A 16,640-nucleotide genomic window follows, 5' to 3' on the forward strand; every position below is an offset into this window, starting at 1 on the left:
CTTCCCAACCCCTGCTTTCGACCGCGCCCTCTGGGCACATAGTGGACCTGAGCCTGAAGGCAGGGTGGGGCTGTCCCCTCCCAGGCTGCTGACGCTGCTTGTGAAGAGGCCACGATGGCCTTCCTGCTGCCAGAGGTGCGCGTAGGCTGGGTTCTGAAGTGGTCCAGTCTCGGGACGTAGTTCCCATGCGGGTTGTTCATGAGCTGGTGTTTTCATTACACCCAGAGGTGCTGCGTCCTAAGGAGGAAGACTCACATGTGGGGTGGGGAGTGTGCGGGGGTCAAGCGTGGGAGACCGTCCTGCTGCCATCCAGAAGGACTGTGAAGGCTCTCTGCATGCGGGGCAGCCCCGGTGCCTGCTTAACCCCCAGCAGCTCTGACTGCGTGCTGAGCGTGCCGAGGCTTTTGACAGCTGCCATGGGTCCTTCTTACTTGCTTTGTTCTGAGATGGGCACACGTGTGCACCAGCCTTTGGCCACACCGTAATGCCCAGGCTGCAGAGCTTGGCTGCATGCTCAGCGTGAATCCCATGGTGGTAGCACTGAGCTGTGCTTTAAAAATGGTGCTGAAACCGGGACTCCTGTCCCGTGAGGCTCCCTGGGGTGGGGGTGGGGAGGGAGGCCCTCCTCCTGGGCGGGCCAGTGCATTTCCTCCCTCCAGGCTGTGTGTTCTTGCCTTGACTATGGGGTGCCTGGCCAGGGTGCGCTTCATAGGTAGATGCTTGTGTCTGAGTTGAGAACCTGCAGCTCAGGTGGCCGGGCCTCCATCAGAGACCCCTCCTAAGGGGACGATGTGCAGAGGCTGGGGAAGCAGGAGAGCAGGGGCGGGGACCTCCTGGCTGGAACTCTCCTCCCCAGGGGAGGCCCCCCCCAAATGTCACTGAGCCGCCTGAGTTTGATGTGGAAACCAGGCGGGGGTCCTGGATGCTGCAGTTGGCTTTGCAGCTGTCTGCGCCCCGCACTCGTGGCCCCGCGAGCAGCTCAGTCTCTGCTGCCCGGCCACCTCGGGGGAGGCTGGAGGCACCCGGGGCTGGCTGTCCTTCCGCGCCTGGTCTAGGGCTGCTTTCCAGGGTTGTAATTCTTTGCTGTCAGAATGAGGAGGGGTGACTCGTGCAGACTGAGTGCCAGGAGGTCTCCCCAGTCCCGAAAGGGGGCCCCAGCACGCTGCAGGGCCTCCTGGTGGGTCCTCCAGCATCAGCCTTGCTTATGTCTGTGGAGGGTTTGGGGACATATATTTGACTTAATTGGACGGAAGAGGTTTCCTACTTTGAGAAGTGCTGCACTGTTTGGGGGAACCAGTGGTGACAGCTGGCAGAGGGAGGTGACCCCATTCAGCTGCAGGCGCATCTGGCAGCACGGTGCCCGGCCGCCCAGGATCAGCTCCCCGTGGTAGCAGTGAGGGGAGCACCCCCCAACCCTGTGCAGACCCCCCTGCACCACAGAAGTGTCTCCTGCTCCTTCTCCCGAGGGCTCCTCCGAGGCCGCCCCCTTCCATGAGCCCGCGATGCCCCGGCGCCCGGCGGGGCTCCTGCCCACACAGACCCGCACGCTCTCTGCTGGGTGTGCATTTTGGGATTGCTTCCTGCGGCTCCCAGTAGAATTCACACGCAGCATCAGCTGCCTACACAGGTAACTCTGTAGCAGTTCCGTGCACGGCTCTAACTTCACCTGAAAGAGAATCGAGCAGTTCTTTACACGGTCACGGAAATCCACATGTCAGTGCTGAGCCGGGCTGTGCCGACGAGGCCAGGGCCCGCGGTGCGTGCGCACCTGCAGAACAGAGGGCTCTGTCCTCCAGCGCGTGGGGCAGGCGTGTTCCTGGGGGTGAGACGTTAGTAGCAGGAACGGGAAGTGGCGTCAGGACGTGGCCTGAGAGTTAGAGACGGACTTTCACGTTGTGTGTGTCGTGGCACGTTCACGCCCTTCAGGATGCGTTTTCAGGGCATAACCCTTGTGCCTGTGACGTAATCCTAGTGACCACCAAGTCCCCACATGTTTGGTGGGCGGACACCCCAGAGGTGCAGGGTCAGGGGCGAGCTGCGGCTGTGGGGCCAGGGCTTCAAGCAGGGAGGGCGTGGGATAGCCCGGCAGCTGCGTCCCTGGTGCCAGCGTGGGAGCGACCTCAGGGCGGCTCTGCCTCCCTCTTTGCCACATTTGTTGTGTAGGCTTTCAGTTCACGTTTCCTCTGGAGGATGGTGCCCGGTGACGGGGGCTGCCCCGGGGGGACCGAGCAGTGACAGCCTGCTTCTCATCTCCTCAGCCGACAGTATAACACACGGTCTCAGTGCTCCCACCGCATGTTGCGTTTGGGTCTTCTTCACGGCAAAATTTGTTTTCCTGCTTTATTTTCATTTTTAAGTATATTTTATTGATTATGCTGTCCCAATTTTACCCCTTTGCTCCCCTCTGCCCAGCACCCCCTTCCCTCCAGCAGTTGCACCCCCCTTAGTTCATGTCCATGGGTCGTGCATGTAAGTTCTTTGGCTTCACCCTTTCCTATATTATTCTTAACATCCCCTGTCTATTTTGTACCAACCGATTATGCTTCTTAGTCCCTGCACCGTTTCCCCATTTCTCCCCCTCCCCCTCCCCCTCCCAGCTGATAACCCTCCAGATGCTCCCCATACCTGTGAGTCTGTTCCTATTCTGGTTTGCTTAGCTGGATTTTGTTTTTACTCTTTAGATTCAGTTGTTGATGGTTGTGAGTTTGTTGTCATTCATGACATCATTTTTTCAGAAGTTGTTTTCATTCAAATAACCTTCGTGAAAAAGGGGGGTTCATTTTTCCAGTCGTGGGAGGCTGTGACTCCCCTTCGCTTGTGCTGGCCTTGAGGCCTGACTGGGTGCAGTGGCTCCTCAGAGTGGCCGAGGCCCCGCCCCTGCCCCGGCACCACGCAGCCCGTGCCCCCCGGGTGTCTGCGCAGGGCTCTGTGCTGACCCTCCTTGCCCTGTCTTCCAGTCCACACCGTCTCCGTCGGCAGACCTCCTGGGACTGGGGGCCGCGCTGCCCCCGGGTGGGCTGCTCGTGGACGTGCTCTCGGACCCGCCCTCCGCGGCCGCGCCCCTTGCCCCCGGCTCCGAGGACAACTTTGCCAGGTAGTCCGCCTCCTGCTCCCTGAAGACGGGGACCCTGCCCGCCCCCCGCCGCCCGCCCTGGGGCCCTGGTCAGCAGCAGGGAGCGGGCAGAGGCGGCCAGTGCTGGGCCTGCGGTGCCCGGCGGGGACCCTGTAACCGCCTGTCCTTGGCGGGCTGTCGGTCTGCACTGAGGAAAGCGCCCCTTCAGGAGCTGGGGGGGCTCGGGGGGAGAGGCTGCGGGGCTCTGCTCAGTCTCACGCTCATGCAGTGTGGCAGCCCTGCTCTGTCCTGGCGCGGCGCTCGCTCCCTGCCCGCCTTCCTCTTGGGCGGGGCCCCGCCTGCACCCGCCTTTCGGGCACGCAGCCTTTTCTGAACCAGCGCCCTTCAGTGCGTAACTGCCGCCCTTCCCGGAACGTGTGCGTCCAGGGCTCCCTCCTCCTCCTGGGACCGGCTCCGTGGTCTGAGTGACCGCCCCCTTTCCCTAGGTTCGTCTGCAAGAACAACGGTGTGTTGTTTGAAAACCAGCTGCTTCAAATTGGACTGAAGTCTGAATTTCGGCAGAATTTAGGTATGTGTTTTACTTAATGAAAAATGCAGACCAAAACTACAGTGAGATACCATCTCATGCCTTTCAGAGTGGCTGCTGTCAAAAGAGCAAAATAGCAGGGGCTGTGGGGAGAGGGGGTCCCGTGTGCTGCCATGGGGGGGCGCGGGACGCTGGGGCTGCTGTGGGGCCAGGGTGCAGGGCCCGGGAACATTGGGCTGGCCAAAAAGTCCGTGGGCTTTTTTCCGTAAAATAAAAGACACAGTTCTCATTCTCACCAACACCTTTATTGATCTGGATATTTTGAGTATGTCGGCTGTACCCTGCGGGGTATATGATGTTGACTGTTCTCAACTGTCTTGATTTGATCGCTGTCAACTTCAGCTGGTCTCCCCGACTGTGGGGCATCCCAGTCCAGCAAGGAAGCTCCAGTGGGAAGCCGCGCAAACTGCCCCAGGCGCGTTCGACCAGCCGCAGCCCCTCCTCCGTGCGCGGTGCAGGTCTCACTTTGCACTTCAGTTGCGTTACTGCTCTTGAAATGATCAAGCATCATTTGCTGAAAACGTTGAGTATTGTCTTGCATCTTCAGTATTAAAATGGCTACACAAAAAGTCACCATTAAAAAAAAAGATTTTATTTACTTATTTTTAGAGATGAAAAGGGAGGAAGAAGTAAGCGAGAGAGACATAGACCAGCCGCCTCTCTCAGCCCCCTCTGGGGACCTGGCCTACAGCCCAGGCCTGGGCCTGGCTGGGACTCGGTTTGCAGGTCAGCAATCAGGCCACTGAGCCACACCAGCCAGGGCAAAACTTCACCAGTTTTGATAACTACCTTTTTTTTTTCATATTTTTACATGCACGCTGCTAGAACAGCTGTCACATACAATCTAACAATTGTTTTGCGTGAAGTTAAAGACAACTAAGTGCTACTAGAGCCTTTGTACAGAAAAAAACCAAACGCACTTTTTGGCCAACCGAATAGTAAACAGAATTATTATGGGACCCAGCCATCTCACTTCTGGGTACATCCCCAAAAGATTTGAAAGCAGGGTCTTGAAAAGATACTTGCACCCCTATGCCATGGCAGCATCGTTCACAGTCCCTAAAACATGGAAGCAGCCCGAGTGTCCCTCGATGGGTGACAGACACACGGATTGCGGTCCCCCACTCAGCAGACTGTTCCTCCGCCTTAAGGGGGAAGGACGTTCTGACGCCTGCTCCAGCGCGGAGGGGCCTTGAGGACAAGGTGCTGAGTGGATGAGCCACACAGAGAGGGACAGACCCCATGTGGTCCGCCCCCGGGGCTCCTGGAGGCTCAGAGCCAGAGAGACAGAGAGGAGGTGGTGGAGCCTGGGGCTGGGGGAGGGGCGGGCGTGAGTGTCCAACGGGGAGAGCGTCGTTGAGAGACGGAAAGTTCTGGAGGTGACGGTGGGGATGGCCGTACAGCACTGCGGATGTGTTTTCATGCCACGGAGCTGCGCCCCTAAAATGGTCAGGGGGAAAAGCAAGTGAACGTGTGGAAAAGGGAGAGAAGCGCACCGCCCCCCCAGCCCCGGGGTGCTGTGAGGCCCTGGAGGTGCTTTGGTTGGGTGAGGTGTGGGCTGCTGACCTGGGTGCTGGGGGAGGGGCGATGCTGACCTGCTGTCTCCTCTGGCTGTTCGAGGGTCACTCCCCTCCGAACTCGGAGGTCTGTGTGGTCTCCGTCCTGACCTGAATGGTGACGTGCGCGTCCGAGGGCACCCACTGGGCATGCCCGGCCAAGGCTCAGCTGGGGGTGGGGCCCTCTGGGTGTGTGGCCCGTGGGTGAGACCGGCTCTTCCCTTCTAGGTCGCATGTTTGTATTTTACGGGAATAAAACCTCCACGCAGTTCTTAAACTTCACTCCAATGCTCATCTGCTCTGATGATCTTCAGGCCAATATCCTTGGTTCCGTGGGCCCCACGCCCCTGACAGCAGCCACTGGGGTTCAGAGGAGGGCTTGGAGGAAGGTTTTTTTAAAAAAATCAGAATAGCAAGATATTTCTAGGTGCAGCAGTCACCTGAGGTGACTTTCCCAAAACCTGCAGGCATCCGCGCCGGGTTCCTGGGCCTCCTTGCAGCCCTCCTCCTGCACTTTGCCCCTGGTGGCCCTGAGTCCCTGTGAGCACTGCTGTCTATCTCTGGGGTCCTCGCAGAGGCTGCTGCTGCCGGGAGCAGCTGGTGCCCACCTGCAGTGACGCCCTCGCAGCGGCAGTGGAGGGAGCCCTGCCGGCCGGTGTCGCAGTGGCTTCCGAACTTCTCCCTGGGCCGGCCCGGCCCGGCCAACACGCTGCCGGGGGGCGGGGGGAGGCCTGCGCTCTCCCAGCGCAGAAGCCTCCTCACCACAGGCCACGGCCGCTTGTGTCTTGAGAGGAGCACGTTTAAAGTCAAGTGTTTCTGATAGTCATTAAAATTTCTTGAACGTAGGATCAGCTGTGTGAAAGGTTTCCTCTGAGATCAGTTGCATTAGCCCCTTCCAAGCCCCTTCCAGAATGTCTCTTACCTCTGGGCTCCCCGGGCCTGGGGACCACCGGGCAGGCTTGGCTCAGACCCACGACCCTGCCTGGAAGTGGCCTCCTTGACACGTGCACATCTGAGCCTGCAGACCAAGCCTGTGGACCCGACGGTGGACGGGGGCGCCCAGGTGCAGCAGGTTGTCAACATCGAGTGCGTGTCTGACTTCCGCGAGGCGCCGGTCCTCAACGTGCAGTTCAGGTGAGACCCGTGGTGGCGCCCGCTGCCCGGCAGGGCTCCCCAAGTCCCAGCTCTGGCCTGGAGCTCTGGGGGCTGGGGCAGGGCCTGCATACAGCTGTGTCCCTGGGAGCCGTTTGTCCTTGCTCAGCCTCAGTGTCCCTCCTTCAGAGGCTGAGGATGGGGGTGGGAGACCCAGTGGGTGGGCACATGGCCACGCCCACCGTGGCACCAGCTACCGTGTGGGGATGGGGACAGACAGCGAGCCCAGGCTCCGTGAGGCCAGCCCCGTCCAACCCGTGGTTCCTGCTGGCGCATCATGTCTGAGGCCCAGGCTTTCGAGCTGACTGATGGGCCTGCCCCGGGGGCTGGGGGCCAGCAGGTCCCATGTGCCGCTTGCTGCTCAGCCTCCCGCTCCAAGTCAGCTGCAGGGGGGGCGTCCCTCTAGACCCTCATCGCTGAGTGTGTTTTTGCAGTTGTACTTGGAGCATACACACTGTTTTGATTATTTAAAAGAGAAACTATTGTTTTAGGTGTTGCTACTGACTTATTACTGTTATTTTCCAGTGACTACAATAGAGTGTACATGGCCAGCCAGTTCCCTGTTGGGTGTTTGTAAGGTTAAACTTTTGGAAAAGTGTGTGTTTTCAAACATTAAGTGAACAAAGAAGTGAAGATCGTATACTTTGTAGAAGTTGGGGCAATAAGCAAGATTTTGTTGCATTCTGTAGATGTCTTTTCTTCAGTCTTTTCATGAGAAAAAGATAAAAACCTGCCGCAATTTCAACTAACTTGCAGTTGAAGGACATGGACTGGCGGGGAAGGTGATGTCCTGAGGTTGGGGCGTCCTGCCCAAGGCTGGTCCTGGGGTGCGACCAGGCACACAGCACTTAGCCAGAGGAGTGTGTCCCCTGACGGGCCCAGGAGTGGTGCGCGGTCCGCGTGCGGGCCCTGCTGTTTGTCACGGCACGCTGGGATGGGGTGGACTCTCTGACCCCCTGCCCGCCCTTGCCTGCACGACCGCCCCCCTTGCCCGGAGACCCGTGCACAGCGGCTCCCTCACTGGGTCCTGTCCCCTACTGTCCGCGGAGCCCAGCATGTCTCTGTTGCTCGCAGGTATGGGGGAACCTTCCAGAATGTGTCCGTCAAGCTGCCCATCACGCTCAACAAGTTTTTCCAGCCCACAGAAATGGCTTCTCAGGACTTCTTCCAGCGCTGGAAGCAGCTGAGCAAGTGAGCCGCTGTCCCGTGTGTCGGGGCGCGGGGAGGCCGGGCTGGGGCCTCGGACTCGGCGGCGGGTGCTGATGCTGGCCTTTGTGTCTCAGTCCCCAGCAAGAAGTGCAGAACATTTTCAAGGCGAAGCATCCAATGGACACAGAGATCACCAAAGCCAAGGTGACAGCCTTGTTCGTGGTGTTCCCGCGGGGGGCCTGTGTCCCACCCTCAGCCGCCAGAGCCTCCCAACTCTCCTGTTTCTTTCATACAGATTATTGGGTTTGGTTCTGCACTCCTCGAAGAAGTCGACCCTAATCCTGCCAATTTTGTGGGAGCCGGTATCATCCACACCAGAACCACCCAGATTGGCTGCTTACTGCGTTTGGAGCCGAATCTACAGGCCCAGGTCAGGCCTCTTGAGGAAATGGCTAAATACACTTAAGTTTTTATCGTGGTGCGGTTACACACAGAGATGCAGAGCCTAGTGTGGGGCTCGGTGAGTTCTGATAGGTGTGTGCCTATGTAACCCCCACCAGCTCACGGGCACGGGATGTTCCCATTGCCCCAGGAAGCGCCTGGTGCCCTCGCTATCTGCTCCGGCTCCCCCTCGAGGCTGCTCTGCATCAGCCCCGCACCCCTTGGATGGCTGTGGGTCACGCCTCTGCCCCATGTGTCCCCATGCTGCCAGGCTGCTCGGCTGTCCTGGGGGCTCGTCCTGAGCAGGGCCACTGCAGAGGCTCTTGCACGGGCCTTTGTGCAGACATCTGTTTTCCTCCCACCGGGAGGGGCCCGATGTGCAACTGCGGACTCACGGGGTCCATGCATGGCAGCTGTGCGAGAGGCTGCCCCCGGCTCTCCAGGGAGACCAGCACCCGCATGCCACCAGCAGCATCTGAGGTTCCAGCAGCTCACGTGCATGCTGGCATTTCATTTCATCTGCTGGAGCCTGTTTGATGCTTGAGTCTGTGAAACGGCGGGCGCCTCAGAGAAGGGGGTGCACGTGGCTGCTGCCCCAAGTGCGGTGTGAGGGCCCCAGAGGCCACTGACCGGCCCTTCTTGTTTCAGATGTACCGGCTCACACTGCGGACGAGCAAGGAGACCGTCTCCCAGAGACTGTGCGCTTTGCTGTCGGAGCAGTTTTAGTCCCTGAGGTCGGAGGTCGGGCCGCGTGCCTGCGTCACCTTACCTCTGCCGCGGTCTGCGTTCCGTGCGGCACACAGGCACTGCGCGTGCGTGCCGAGGGCAGGCCGCTCCCTGCCTGCTCTGCCTCGCCCTCCGGTGTGGCTGGGGGCGCGGTGCCCAGTGTACGCAGAAAGGCTAAGCCTGGACTGCAGCCGGCCTGCCTGGTCAGGAGGGAGCGTGGATCCTGGGATCAGTTTTTATAGAAATCAAGACCTTTCTGTGGTTAAATCTACAAATTAAAGGGAAATTAGAAGTTGGAATGAAAATGGACAGTTTTTGAAACTTTATCAGAATGCCACTGCTTTGTTGCTGCCGGCTCATCTCTGTTTCAGAGACACGTGGCAGCATTTTGGGGTAGGGGCTCCATCTTAACGAGGCCACGTGGCTGTTTGAGGGCTGACACGAGGTGCAGGAGAGGTGTGACAAGGTGCCTGCGTGGCCTGGCCTGTGCTCAGGGCGCTGGCGGGTGGCATAGAGCACGCGGCTGCAGGCTGCCCATGGTGGTGTCCTGCGTCTGGACACTGGACTCCCTGGTGCTCTGCGCCCACAAGCCACGCGTCTCGGCTGGTGCCAGGCATCCCCCGTCCAGCACGGTGTCCTCACGGGCGGGGTGCAGGGCTACGTGACTGTGCAGGGTGGGGGCTTCTGTGGCCCCCAAGGGCGTGGCGCTGACCTCGCTCCTCGGCAGGCCGCACCTGAGTGGCTGGGGAATGGCTCCCACCTAGGACTGGAGGGTTAAACAGGAGCAGCAGAGAAGATTCTGGAAGGCGAGCTTCGCTCCTCCCTGTGGGTGGCCTTGAGCTGTCTGTGCACTTTTCCCTGACCTCCGCTGGCATGGGGGAGGGGGAGGTCAGGAAGGGGAGAGCCTACCGGGGCGAAGCTGGAGCTCATCCTCCGCACGTGGCTCTCACCGTAGCTGCTGCCCCGTGCTGGCCTCCAGGCTGCAGGTCTGCACCCCGAGGCGGCCGGCCCAGGAGGAGGGCCATGCCAGGGCCTCTGTTCAGCTAGTGGGCTGGCGCGTGGAGGGCAGTGGCTCAGGCTGGTGGGTGGGTCTGTTGTGGGCACCCAAGGGCCTTGGAGGAGCTGGGGCTCTATTCGCCCCCCCCCCCCCCCCCCCCCAGTTTCCCAGCAGGCCCTGGGTGCCCAAGAGATATGCCTCAGGCCCGCGTGAGGCCTGTGCTGCTGTGCGGGCCCTGGGGAGGCAGAATCACGAGGCCGTCGGAGGTGCCACACTACAGACACCCCACCCCAGGTTTCCACACCCACCGTCCGTGTGGCCCCTGCAGGGCGTTCTCTGTGACCCTCACTGACCCGAGGACCCAGCGCCTGCGTGTCTGGCAGCCCTGGGTTTGCAGAGAACGTCGCTGGCATAGCCGAGCCGCAGGAGTGATGCTCCTTGTTCTTTCAGGCATCTGGGCAGCGCGTGCTGCTCGGGGACTCTCGCGTGAGCTGCCTGCGGGGTGGGTGACAGTGTGTACCCTCCCTGGCATGAGGCCCTTGTTAGGGTGCTGTTCTAGGTGCAGACCACCACAAAGTGTGTTCCTCTCCAAGGACAAGTCAATACTGGGACAGTGACAGGGACGTGCGGGTCATCGCTGTAGGGACAGGATGGTGACGGGGACATGTGGGTCATCCCTGTAGGGACAGGATGGTGACGGGGACATGTGGGTCATCCCTGTAGGGACAGGATGGTGATGGGGATGTGTGGGTCGTCCCCACAGGGACAGGATGGTGATGGGGACGTGTGGGTCGTCCCCACAGGGACAGGATGGTGACGGGGACGTGCGGGTCATCGCTGTAGGGACAGGATGGTGACGGGGACACGTGGGTCATCCCCACAGGGACAGGATGGTGATGGGGACGTGTGGGTCGTCCCCACAGGGACAGGATGGTGACGGGGACGTGTGGGTCGTCCCCACAGGGACAGGATGGTGATGGGGACGTGTGGGTCGTCCCCACAGGGACAGGACGGTGACGGGGACGTGTGGGTCGTCCCCACAGGGACAGGATGGTGATGGGGACGTGTGGGTCGTCCCCACAGGGACAGGACAGTGACGGGGACGTGTGGGTCGTCCCCGCAGGGACAGGACGGTGACAGGGATGTGGCGGTCACCCTTGGAGGGAGAGCACCCCTCATGCCGCTTGCGGTCCCGTGCTTAGGCCATACCGGCCATCTACCCCGATGACCAAGGCAGCTGCCCTGGACGGGCCTCAGGTAAGCGGAGGTGCGCTGGAGAGGACATGCGTTTTGCTCTGCACGTTGGTTCGGAGTGTGGGACCTCTTGCCGGCCTTGCTCCCGACTGTACAGGGCGTGTGGGGTGGTCTGCCTCTCAGAGGCAGTGGGTTTACATGACCTGTGGGACCGGGGGCTCCCGCCTGGGGAGCGAGCCCGCAGAGCTCACAGGGGAGCATGAGCCCAACCCCAGCCTGGAGCTGGGCCCATGGGGCGGTGGGCTTCCAGAGCATGCTGAGCTGGGAGGAACCCTGGAGGTGGGCCTGAGGAGGCAGAAGGGCCTGCGGGGGAGGGGAGGCCCTCGTGGGGCTGGCGTGGCTGGGGTCACGGACACCCCGGGGACAAGGAGACAACGAGAGGTCCGGCGGTGTCTGTGCCTTGGCCAGTGCCAGTTTATTTGCCGTCTGTCCATGGGGGTCTGTGTCGGGCAGGGGGCCTTGGCGCCCTGCCCAGGGCGAGCCCTTCCGGTGCGCAGGCCCCCTGCTGGCTGGTGTCTGCACCGCCCCCCTCCTGCCCTGCCCTGCCCTGACTGCTCGGCCCCTCTCCTGCTGCCTCTTCCCGTTCTTCTCGGTGCCTCTCTCCTAGTTTGCTGCAGCCTGTGGGGCCCTGCCCGGCAGCCCCCCCCTGTAGGTGCCTGGGCGAGCTGCACCCTGGGCTCTTCGAGGCCATACCAGGAAAGGGGCTGCTGGGGGCTGAGAGCGGGGGGCTGGGGGCTGAGGGCGCTGCTTCGTCTTTCCGTCCGGGGGGGCTGCGCCCTAGTCTCTGCAGCGCCCGGGGCCACACACGCAGCGACGGAACACCTGCAGCATGAGCACCAGCTGCTGCCCCGGCGCCCCAGGGTCTGGGCAGGGCAGGACCAGCTGCTTCTCGTAGGAGCTGAGGGGGTGGCAGCAGCTGCACTGGGCGTCCACTTGACCGGTGCCCATGTTGAAGCTGTGAAGAACCCACGAGAGGGAGCGTGGGTCAGGGTCGCAGCCTTGGGCAGCCCACTCCTCCCCAGCCCGTTGGGAGAAGGGCAGACCCAGTGGGGGTCCTCAGGGCCTGGGCTCTGCTGGCTGTCGGGTGGGCAGCCACCGGCAGAGTCGCAGCAGAACACTGGGAGCCTCTGTTGGGCAAGGCCGGCTCCGAGCTCGGAGCCCGACGGCTCACCTGGCCGAGGACGCACAGACGCCCTCGCAGCGGGTCACTGTCACGTTGGCGGTGCAGCCCTGGTAAGTGATCTCCTCCTCAAACTCCCTCACACTGCAGACCTCTGAGAGCCGGAGGGAGAGGCAGGCGGTGAGGCCCGACCCCAGGCGTGGCCACGGGCCGGCACAGCCTGGGGGGGGGTGGGCGGGACCCTGCACCGGACCCTTGGGGGCAGGACGGCGTCCCCCCAGTGCTTTCTCTGTGGTGGGGAGCACTGCTGGCCCAGGGGGGCCAGGAGGGGGCGGGACACGCGCGGCACGGCCCCTTGGGTGACCCTGTCAGCACTGTGCCTTCTCCGTCTGAGCCGCACCGATCTCAGACCTCACACAGGGGACAGCGCCGGCGGGTCGAGGGCCTTCTCAGCGGACAAGGCAGATTCTCACGCGGGTCCCCAGCCTCCGCAGCCCCTCTCCCCCCAGCTGATACCTACCTGTGGGCATGATTGGCACTGTAATGGCGGTCCCAGAGCCTGCGGGAGGGATGAGAGGAGGGTGTCGGTGTGCCCAGAGGGGCGCTCCCCATAGGGGCCTGTGGTCTCCGTGGGGACCTGTCAGCTCTGGCCTGCGTCCACCCCAGTGGACAGGCGTAGGCGCACCACCGTGGGCGCCCTGGCAGCCGGCAGAGCAGCGTTGCCGATGGGAACCGCCACTGTGGCACCGGATGAGAAAACTAAAGGAGGGTCCTGAGCAAAGGCCGGGGGGCCCACCCTGCTTTCCCCACCCTGCCCCGGCCTCACCCCTGCCTGCTCTGTCCACTGGCAGGGACAGTGTCCTCGTGGGTGCCCCTTGCTGCCCTTCTCTCCTCTCTCTCTCTGGCTCCCTCACCCCACTTCCTGGGGTCTCCTCCCTAGTCCTTGTCCCCTAGGAGAAATGTGTCACTGTGAACAGTCCTGCCTGGAGCTTATGAGGGGAGCCCTATCCGGGAAACGGATGCTGTGGAGGGAACTCCCAGAAGGGAGGGGAGTGGCATCCCTGGAGGACAGGGGACAGGGAGGGGCAGGCAGGCCTCGGGGCAGGAGGGCAGAGTCGGAGCTGGAGGACGGTGGGATCTGGGGCCCTGCTGCCCTCCCAGCCTGGCCCCCAGCGGCCCCCAGGGGCGAGGCATGGCTGCCCAGGCGGTGCTGCCCTTTCTGTAGCCGGGGGGGGGGGGGGGGGGGGGAGCGGGGCTTAGTTGCCCTCCATATCCCTGCCAGCCCTAACCTCTGAGCTCTGATGGGGGATGCTGAGGGGAGGCGCTCCCCTCAAAGGGAGGCCAGGGTTGCAGCAGGGCACATGGGAGGGTGGGAAGGCGGACCAACTGGAGGAGGCCAGGTGCCCACTCCAGCCAGACTGGCGTTCCTGGAGAGGAGGGGAGCAAGCAGCTGGAGCCCCATCAGGGAAGGCTGAGATGAGGGTGACATGTGGCAGAGGGCAGGCCGGAGGGAGCCGAGGGGTGGGGAAGCACGGTGGGGGAGGTGTGACCCAGACACCCTCGGGTATAGCTGGGGACACCGCAGCGCCTGCAGCCGGTCTCTGCTCGGAGCCCTGCGCTGCCGGGCTGTCCCCAGGAGAAGGGCAGGCTTTACAGGGAGGTAAGGACACATGCCCACCATGACGGCAGCAGTGTGCCAGTGCGCTGTGAGCATCGCAGCGTGGGGGACAGAGGCAGGGGCTGCGTGGGAGTGACCCAGAGCCGCTGAGGACAGAGGCCAGGCTGGGAGGCAGCTGCGTGCCCGTGTCGCGGGGGCGGGAGAGACGGCACTTACTGGAGGAGCTGGGTGCAGACGGGAGGAGCGAGGACGCGGAGGACCCCGCAGTGGGGGAGGTGGAGCTTCCGTGCGCAGTGATGGAGCTGGTCAGGAAGGCGGTGGTCAGCAGTCCTGTGGTGCTAGGAGGCCTGGTGGTGAGGTTCGTGGCCGGGGCACTGGGGATGGCTGTCACCCCCAGAGTGGATGACATGAGGCTGGGCATGGGCACTCGGGTGGTGAGAGAAGTGGACTGTGACGTGGTGGACTGGGAAGCCAGCGTGGAGGAGGCTGCCGTGCTGGCTGTGGTCCGTGGTGTGGAAGGACGGGCGGTGGGGCTAGAGGCAGGAGCATGCGAGGGGATGGGGGAGACATGCAGAGGTGGTGTGGTGGGCAGGGCTGAAGGGGGCCGAGTGGGGCTGAGTGGAGGAGAGAGGGAGGACGGAAGGGGGGTGGAAAAGGCTGTGGACGAAGGAGGTGTGGACGGGGAGGCGGTGTGAGAGACGCTAACATGTCCAGAGGAGGAAGCCGTGACGGTGACCGAGCTCCAGGTCGGGGGCCGCTGTGGGGTGGAAGCTACCGAAGACAGTGGAGATGAGGGGAAAGGTGGTTTTGTGGGAGCAGACGTGTGGGGGGGCACCTGAGAGGGGGGAGGGGAGTGGGGCGGGCCTGTTGGGGAGGAGGGGAGAGCAGAGCTGCTGAGAGAAGAGGTGGAGAGATGTGGGTGCGGCGGCATGACCGTGGTGGAGGCTGGGGGGTGTGGGCTCGGGGTCAGGGGGGCAGGAGCAGATGCAGGAGGGCTGACGCTGGAGCCTTGGACATGCGGAGGGGAAGGGCTAGCGAGAGAGGAAGAGGCGGGGACAGTGCTGAGGGGACTATGAACATGGGTGGTTCCACTCGTGATCATTGCGCCAGACAGGGTCATGGGAGAGGACACTGTGCTTCCAGTGGAGGCCAGTGTCCCTGGTGGTGTTGATGGCGAAGGCCTTGTGCCTGTGACAGGGACGTGTGTGGATGTGCCCGTTGGCCTTGCGGTAGAGGCGTTAGGGGAGTGGGTCAGCGGTTGGGTTGGTGTGATCACTCGGTGAGAAGTAGGGGTGACAGAGGAGGTGGCCGAGTTAGGGACCCGGGTGGAGTGAGTGGTCATGGACGGAGATGCAGTTGGGTAGGTAGTGGTGGTCCGGAATGATGTCCCTGTGGGCGGCCGTGTCGAGCGGGCGGTGGTGGACATGGGACCCGTGGGGGCGGAGTGGGTGGTGAAGGGCGTGTGTGGGGTGCTGGGTGTGGCCATGGCGGAGTGAGTGACAGGTGAACCGGTCCCAGTGCTGGTGGTCGTGCGTGACGCTGACGTGGTCCCAGAGTGGGCCGGTGCTGAAGGGTGAGACACACGTGAGGTGGAGGTTTTGGCTGTGCTGACGGTGTTGGGGGCTTGGGTGCTTCCAGTGGAGGCCAGTGTCCCTGGTGGTGTTGATGGCGAAGGCCTTGTGCCTGTGACAGGGACGTGTGTGGATGTGCCCGTTGGCCTTGCGGTAGAGGCGTTAGGGGAGTGGGTCTGCGGTTGGGTTGGTGTGATCACTCGGTGAGAAGTAGGGGTGACAGAGGAGGTGGCCGAGTTAGGGACCCGGGTGGATTGAGTGGTCATGGACGGAGATGCAGTTGGGTAGGTAGTGGTGGTCCGGAATGATGTCCCTGTGGGCGGCCGTGTCGAGCGGGCGGTGGTGGACATGGGACCCGTGGGGGCGGAGTGGGTGGTGAAGGGCGTGTGTGGGGTGCTGCGTGTGGGCATGGCGGAGTGAGTGACAGGTGAACCGGTCCCCGTGCTGGTGGTCGTGCGTGACGGTGACGTGGTCCCAGAGTGGGCCGGTGCTGAAGGGTGAGACACACGTGAGGTGGAGGTTTTGGCTGTGCTGACGGTGTTGGGGGCTTGGGTGCTTCCAGTGGAGGCCAGTGTCCCTGGTGGTGTTGATGGCGAAGGCCTTGTGCCTGTGACAGGGACGTGTGTGGATGTGCCCGTTGGCCTTGCGGTAGAGGCGTTAGGGGAGTGGGTCTGCGGTTGGGTTGGTGTGATCACTCGGTGAGAAGTAGGGGTGACAGAGGAGGTGGCCGAGTTAGGGACCCGGGTGGATTGAGTGGTCATGGACGGAGATGCAGTTGGGTAGGTAGTGGTGGTCCGGAATGATGTCCCTGTGGGCGGCCGTGTCGAGCGGGCGGTGGTGGACATGGGACCCGTGGGGGCGGAGTGGGTGGTGAAGGGCGTGTGTGGGGTGCTGCGTGTGGCCATGGCGGAGTGAGTGACAGGTGAACCGGTCCCCGTGCTGGTGGTCGTGCGTGACGGTGACGTGGTCCCAGAGTGGGCCGGTGCTGAAGGGTGAGACACACGTGAGGTGGAGGTTTTGGCTGTGCTGACGGTGTTGGGGGCTTGGGTGCTTCCAGTGGAGGCCAGTGTCCCTGGTGGTGTTGATGGCGAAGGCCTTGTGCCTGTGACAGGGACGTGTGTGGATGTGCCCGTTGGCCTTGCGGTAGAGGCGTTAGGGGAGTGGGTCTGCGGTTGGGTTGGTGTGATCACTCGGTGAGAAGTAGGGGTGACAGAGGAGGTGGCCGAGTTAGGGACCCGGGTGGATTGAGTGGTCATGGACGGAGATGCAGTTGGGTAGGTAGTGGTGGTCCGGAATGATGTCCCTGTGGGCGGCCGTGTCGAGCGGGCGGTGGTGGACATGGGACCCGTGGGGGCGGAGTGGGTGGTGAAGGGCGTGTGTGGGGTGCTGCGTGTGGG

The 16,640-nt window shown here is 62.5% G+C and overlaps 2 protein-coding genes across 3 annotated transcripts in view; one reads left to right on the forward strand and one right to left on the reverse strand.

The window, feature by feature from the left end:
• The window catches only part of AP2A2 (adaptor related protein complex 2 subunit alpha 2), a 51,125-nt gene extending 42,137 nt beyond the window's left edge, over window positions 1-8,988 (forward strand). For both annotated transcript variants that reach the window (XM_090292104.1, XM_090292112.1), the window contains exons 15-22: window positions 2,958-3,094; window positions 3,559-3,641; window positions 5,444-5,533; window positions 6,226-6,349; window positions 7,442-7,558; window positions 7,651-7,720; window positions 7,812-7,946; window positions 8,606-8,988. In XM_090292104.1, the coding sequence (XP_090148230.1) occupies window positions 2,958-3,094; window positions 3,559-3,641; window positions 5,444-5,533; window positions 6,226-6,349; window positions 7,442-7,558; window positions 7,651-7,720; window positions 7,812-7,946; window positions 8,606-8,683 (834 nt within the window). In that variant the 3' untranslated portion in view covers window positions 8,684-8,988. The remainder of the gene's footprint in view (window positions 1-2,957; window positions 3,095-3,558; window positions 3,642-5,443; window positions 5,534-6,225; window positions 6,350-7,441; window positions 7,559-7,650; window positions 7,721-7,811; window positions 7,947-8,605) is intronic.
• A 2,674-nt stretch (window positions 8,989-11,662) lies between these two features.
• Window positions 11,663-16,623, reverse strand: LOC150017320 (uncharacterized). Its single transcript, XM_090292523.1, has 4 exons — window positions 13,889-16,623; window positions 12,575-12,613; window positions 12,106-12,208; window positions 11,663-11,889 (listed from the first exon to the last, which is right to left on the reverse strand). The coding sequence occupies exons 1-4, from the start codon at window positions 16,581-16,583 to the stop codon at window positions 11,712-11,714; spliced, it is 3,015 nt and encodes a 1,004-aa protein (XP_090148649.1). The 5' UTR covers window positions 16,584-16,623; the 3' UTR covers window positions 11,663-11,711.
• Between the last annotated feature and the right edge of the window lie 17 nt (window positions 16,624-16,640).

Source organism: Furipterus horrens, unplaced genomic scaffold (assembly GCF_987537825.1).
Source record: "Furipterus horrens unplaced genomic scaffold, mFurHor1.1.pri manual_scaffold_2, whole genome shotgun sequence".
Lineage (NCBI taxonomy): Eukaryota > Metazoa > Chordata > Mammalia > Chiroptera > Furipteridae > Furipterus > Furipterus horrens.

Bases quoted from the DNA above. Each gene is read 5' to 3' on its own strand.
- LOC150017320 (XM_090292523.1), bottom strand. From the start codon at position 16,583: ATGTCCACCACCGCCCGCTCGACACGGCCGCCCACAGGGACATCATTC. The intron at 12,614-13,888 runs GTAAGTGCCGTC...TCCCTCCCGCAG, and splicing joins GTCTGCACCCAGCTCCTCCA to GCTCTGGGACCGCCATTACA. The intron at 12,209-12,574 runs GTAGGTATCAGC...TCCGGCTCTCAG, and splicing joins AGTGCCAATCATGCCCACAG to AGGTCTGCAGTGTGAGGGAG.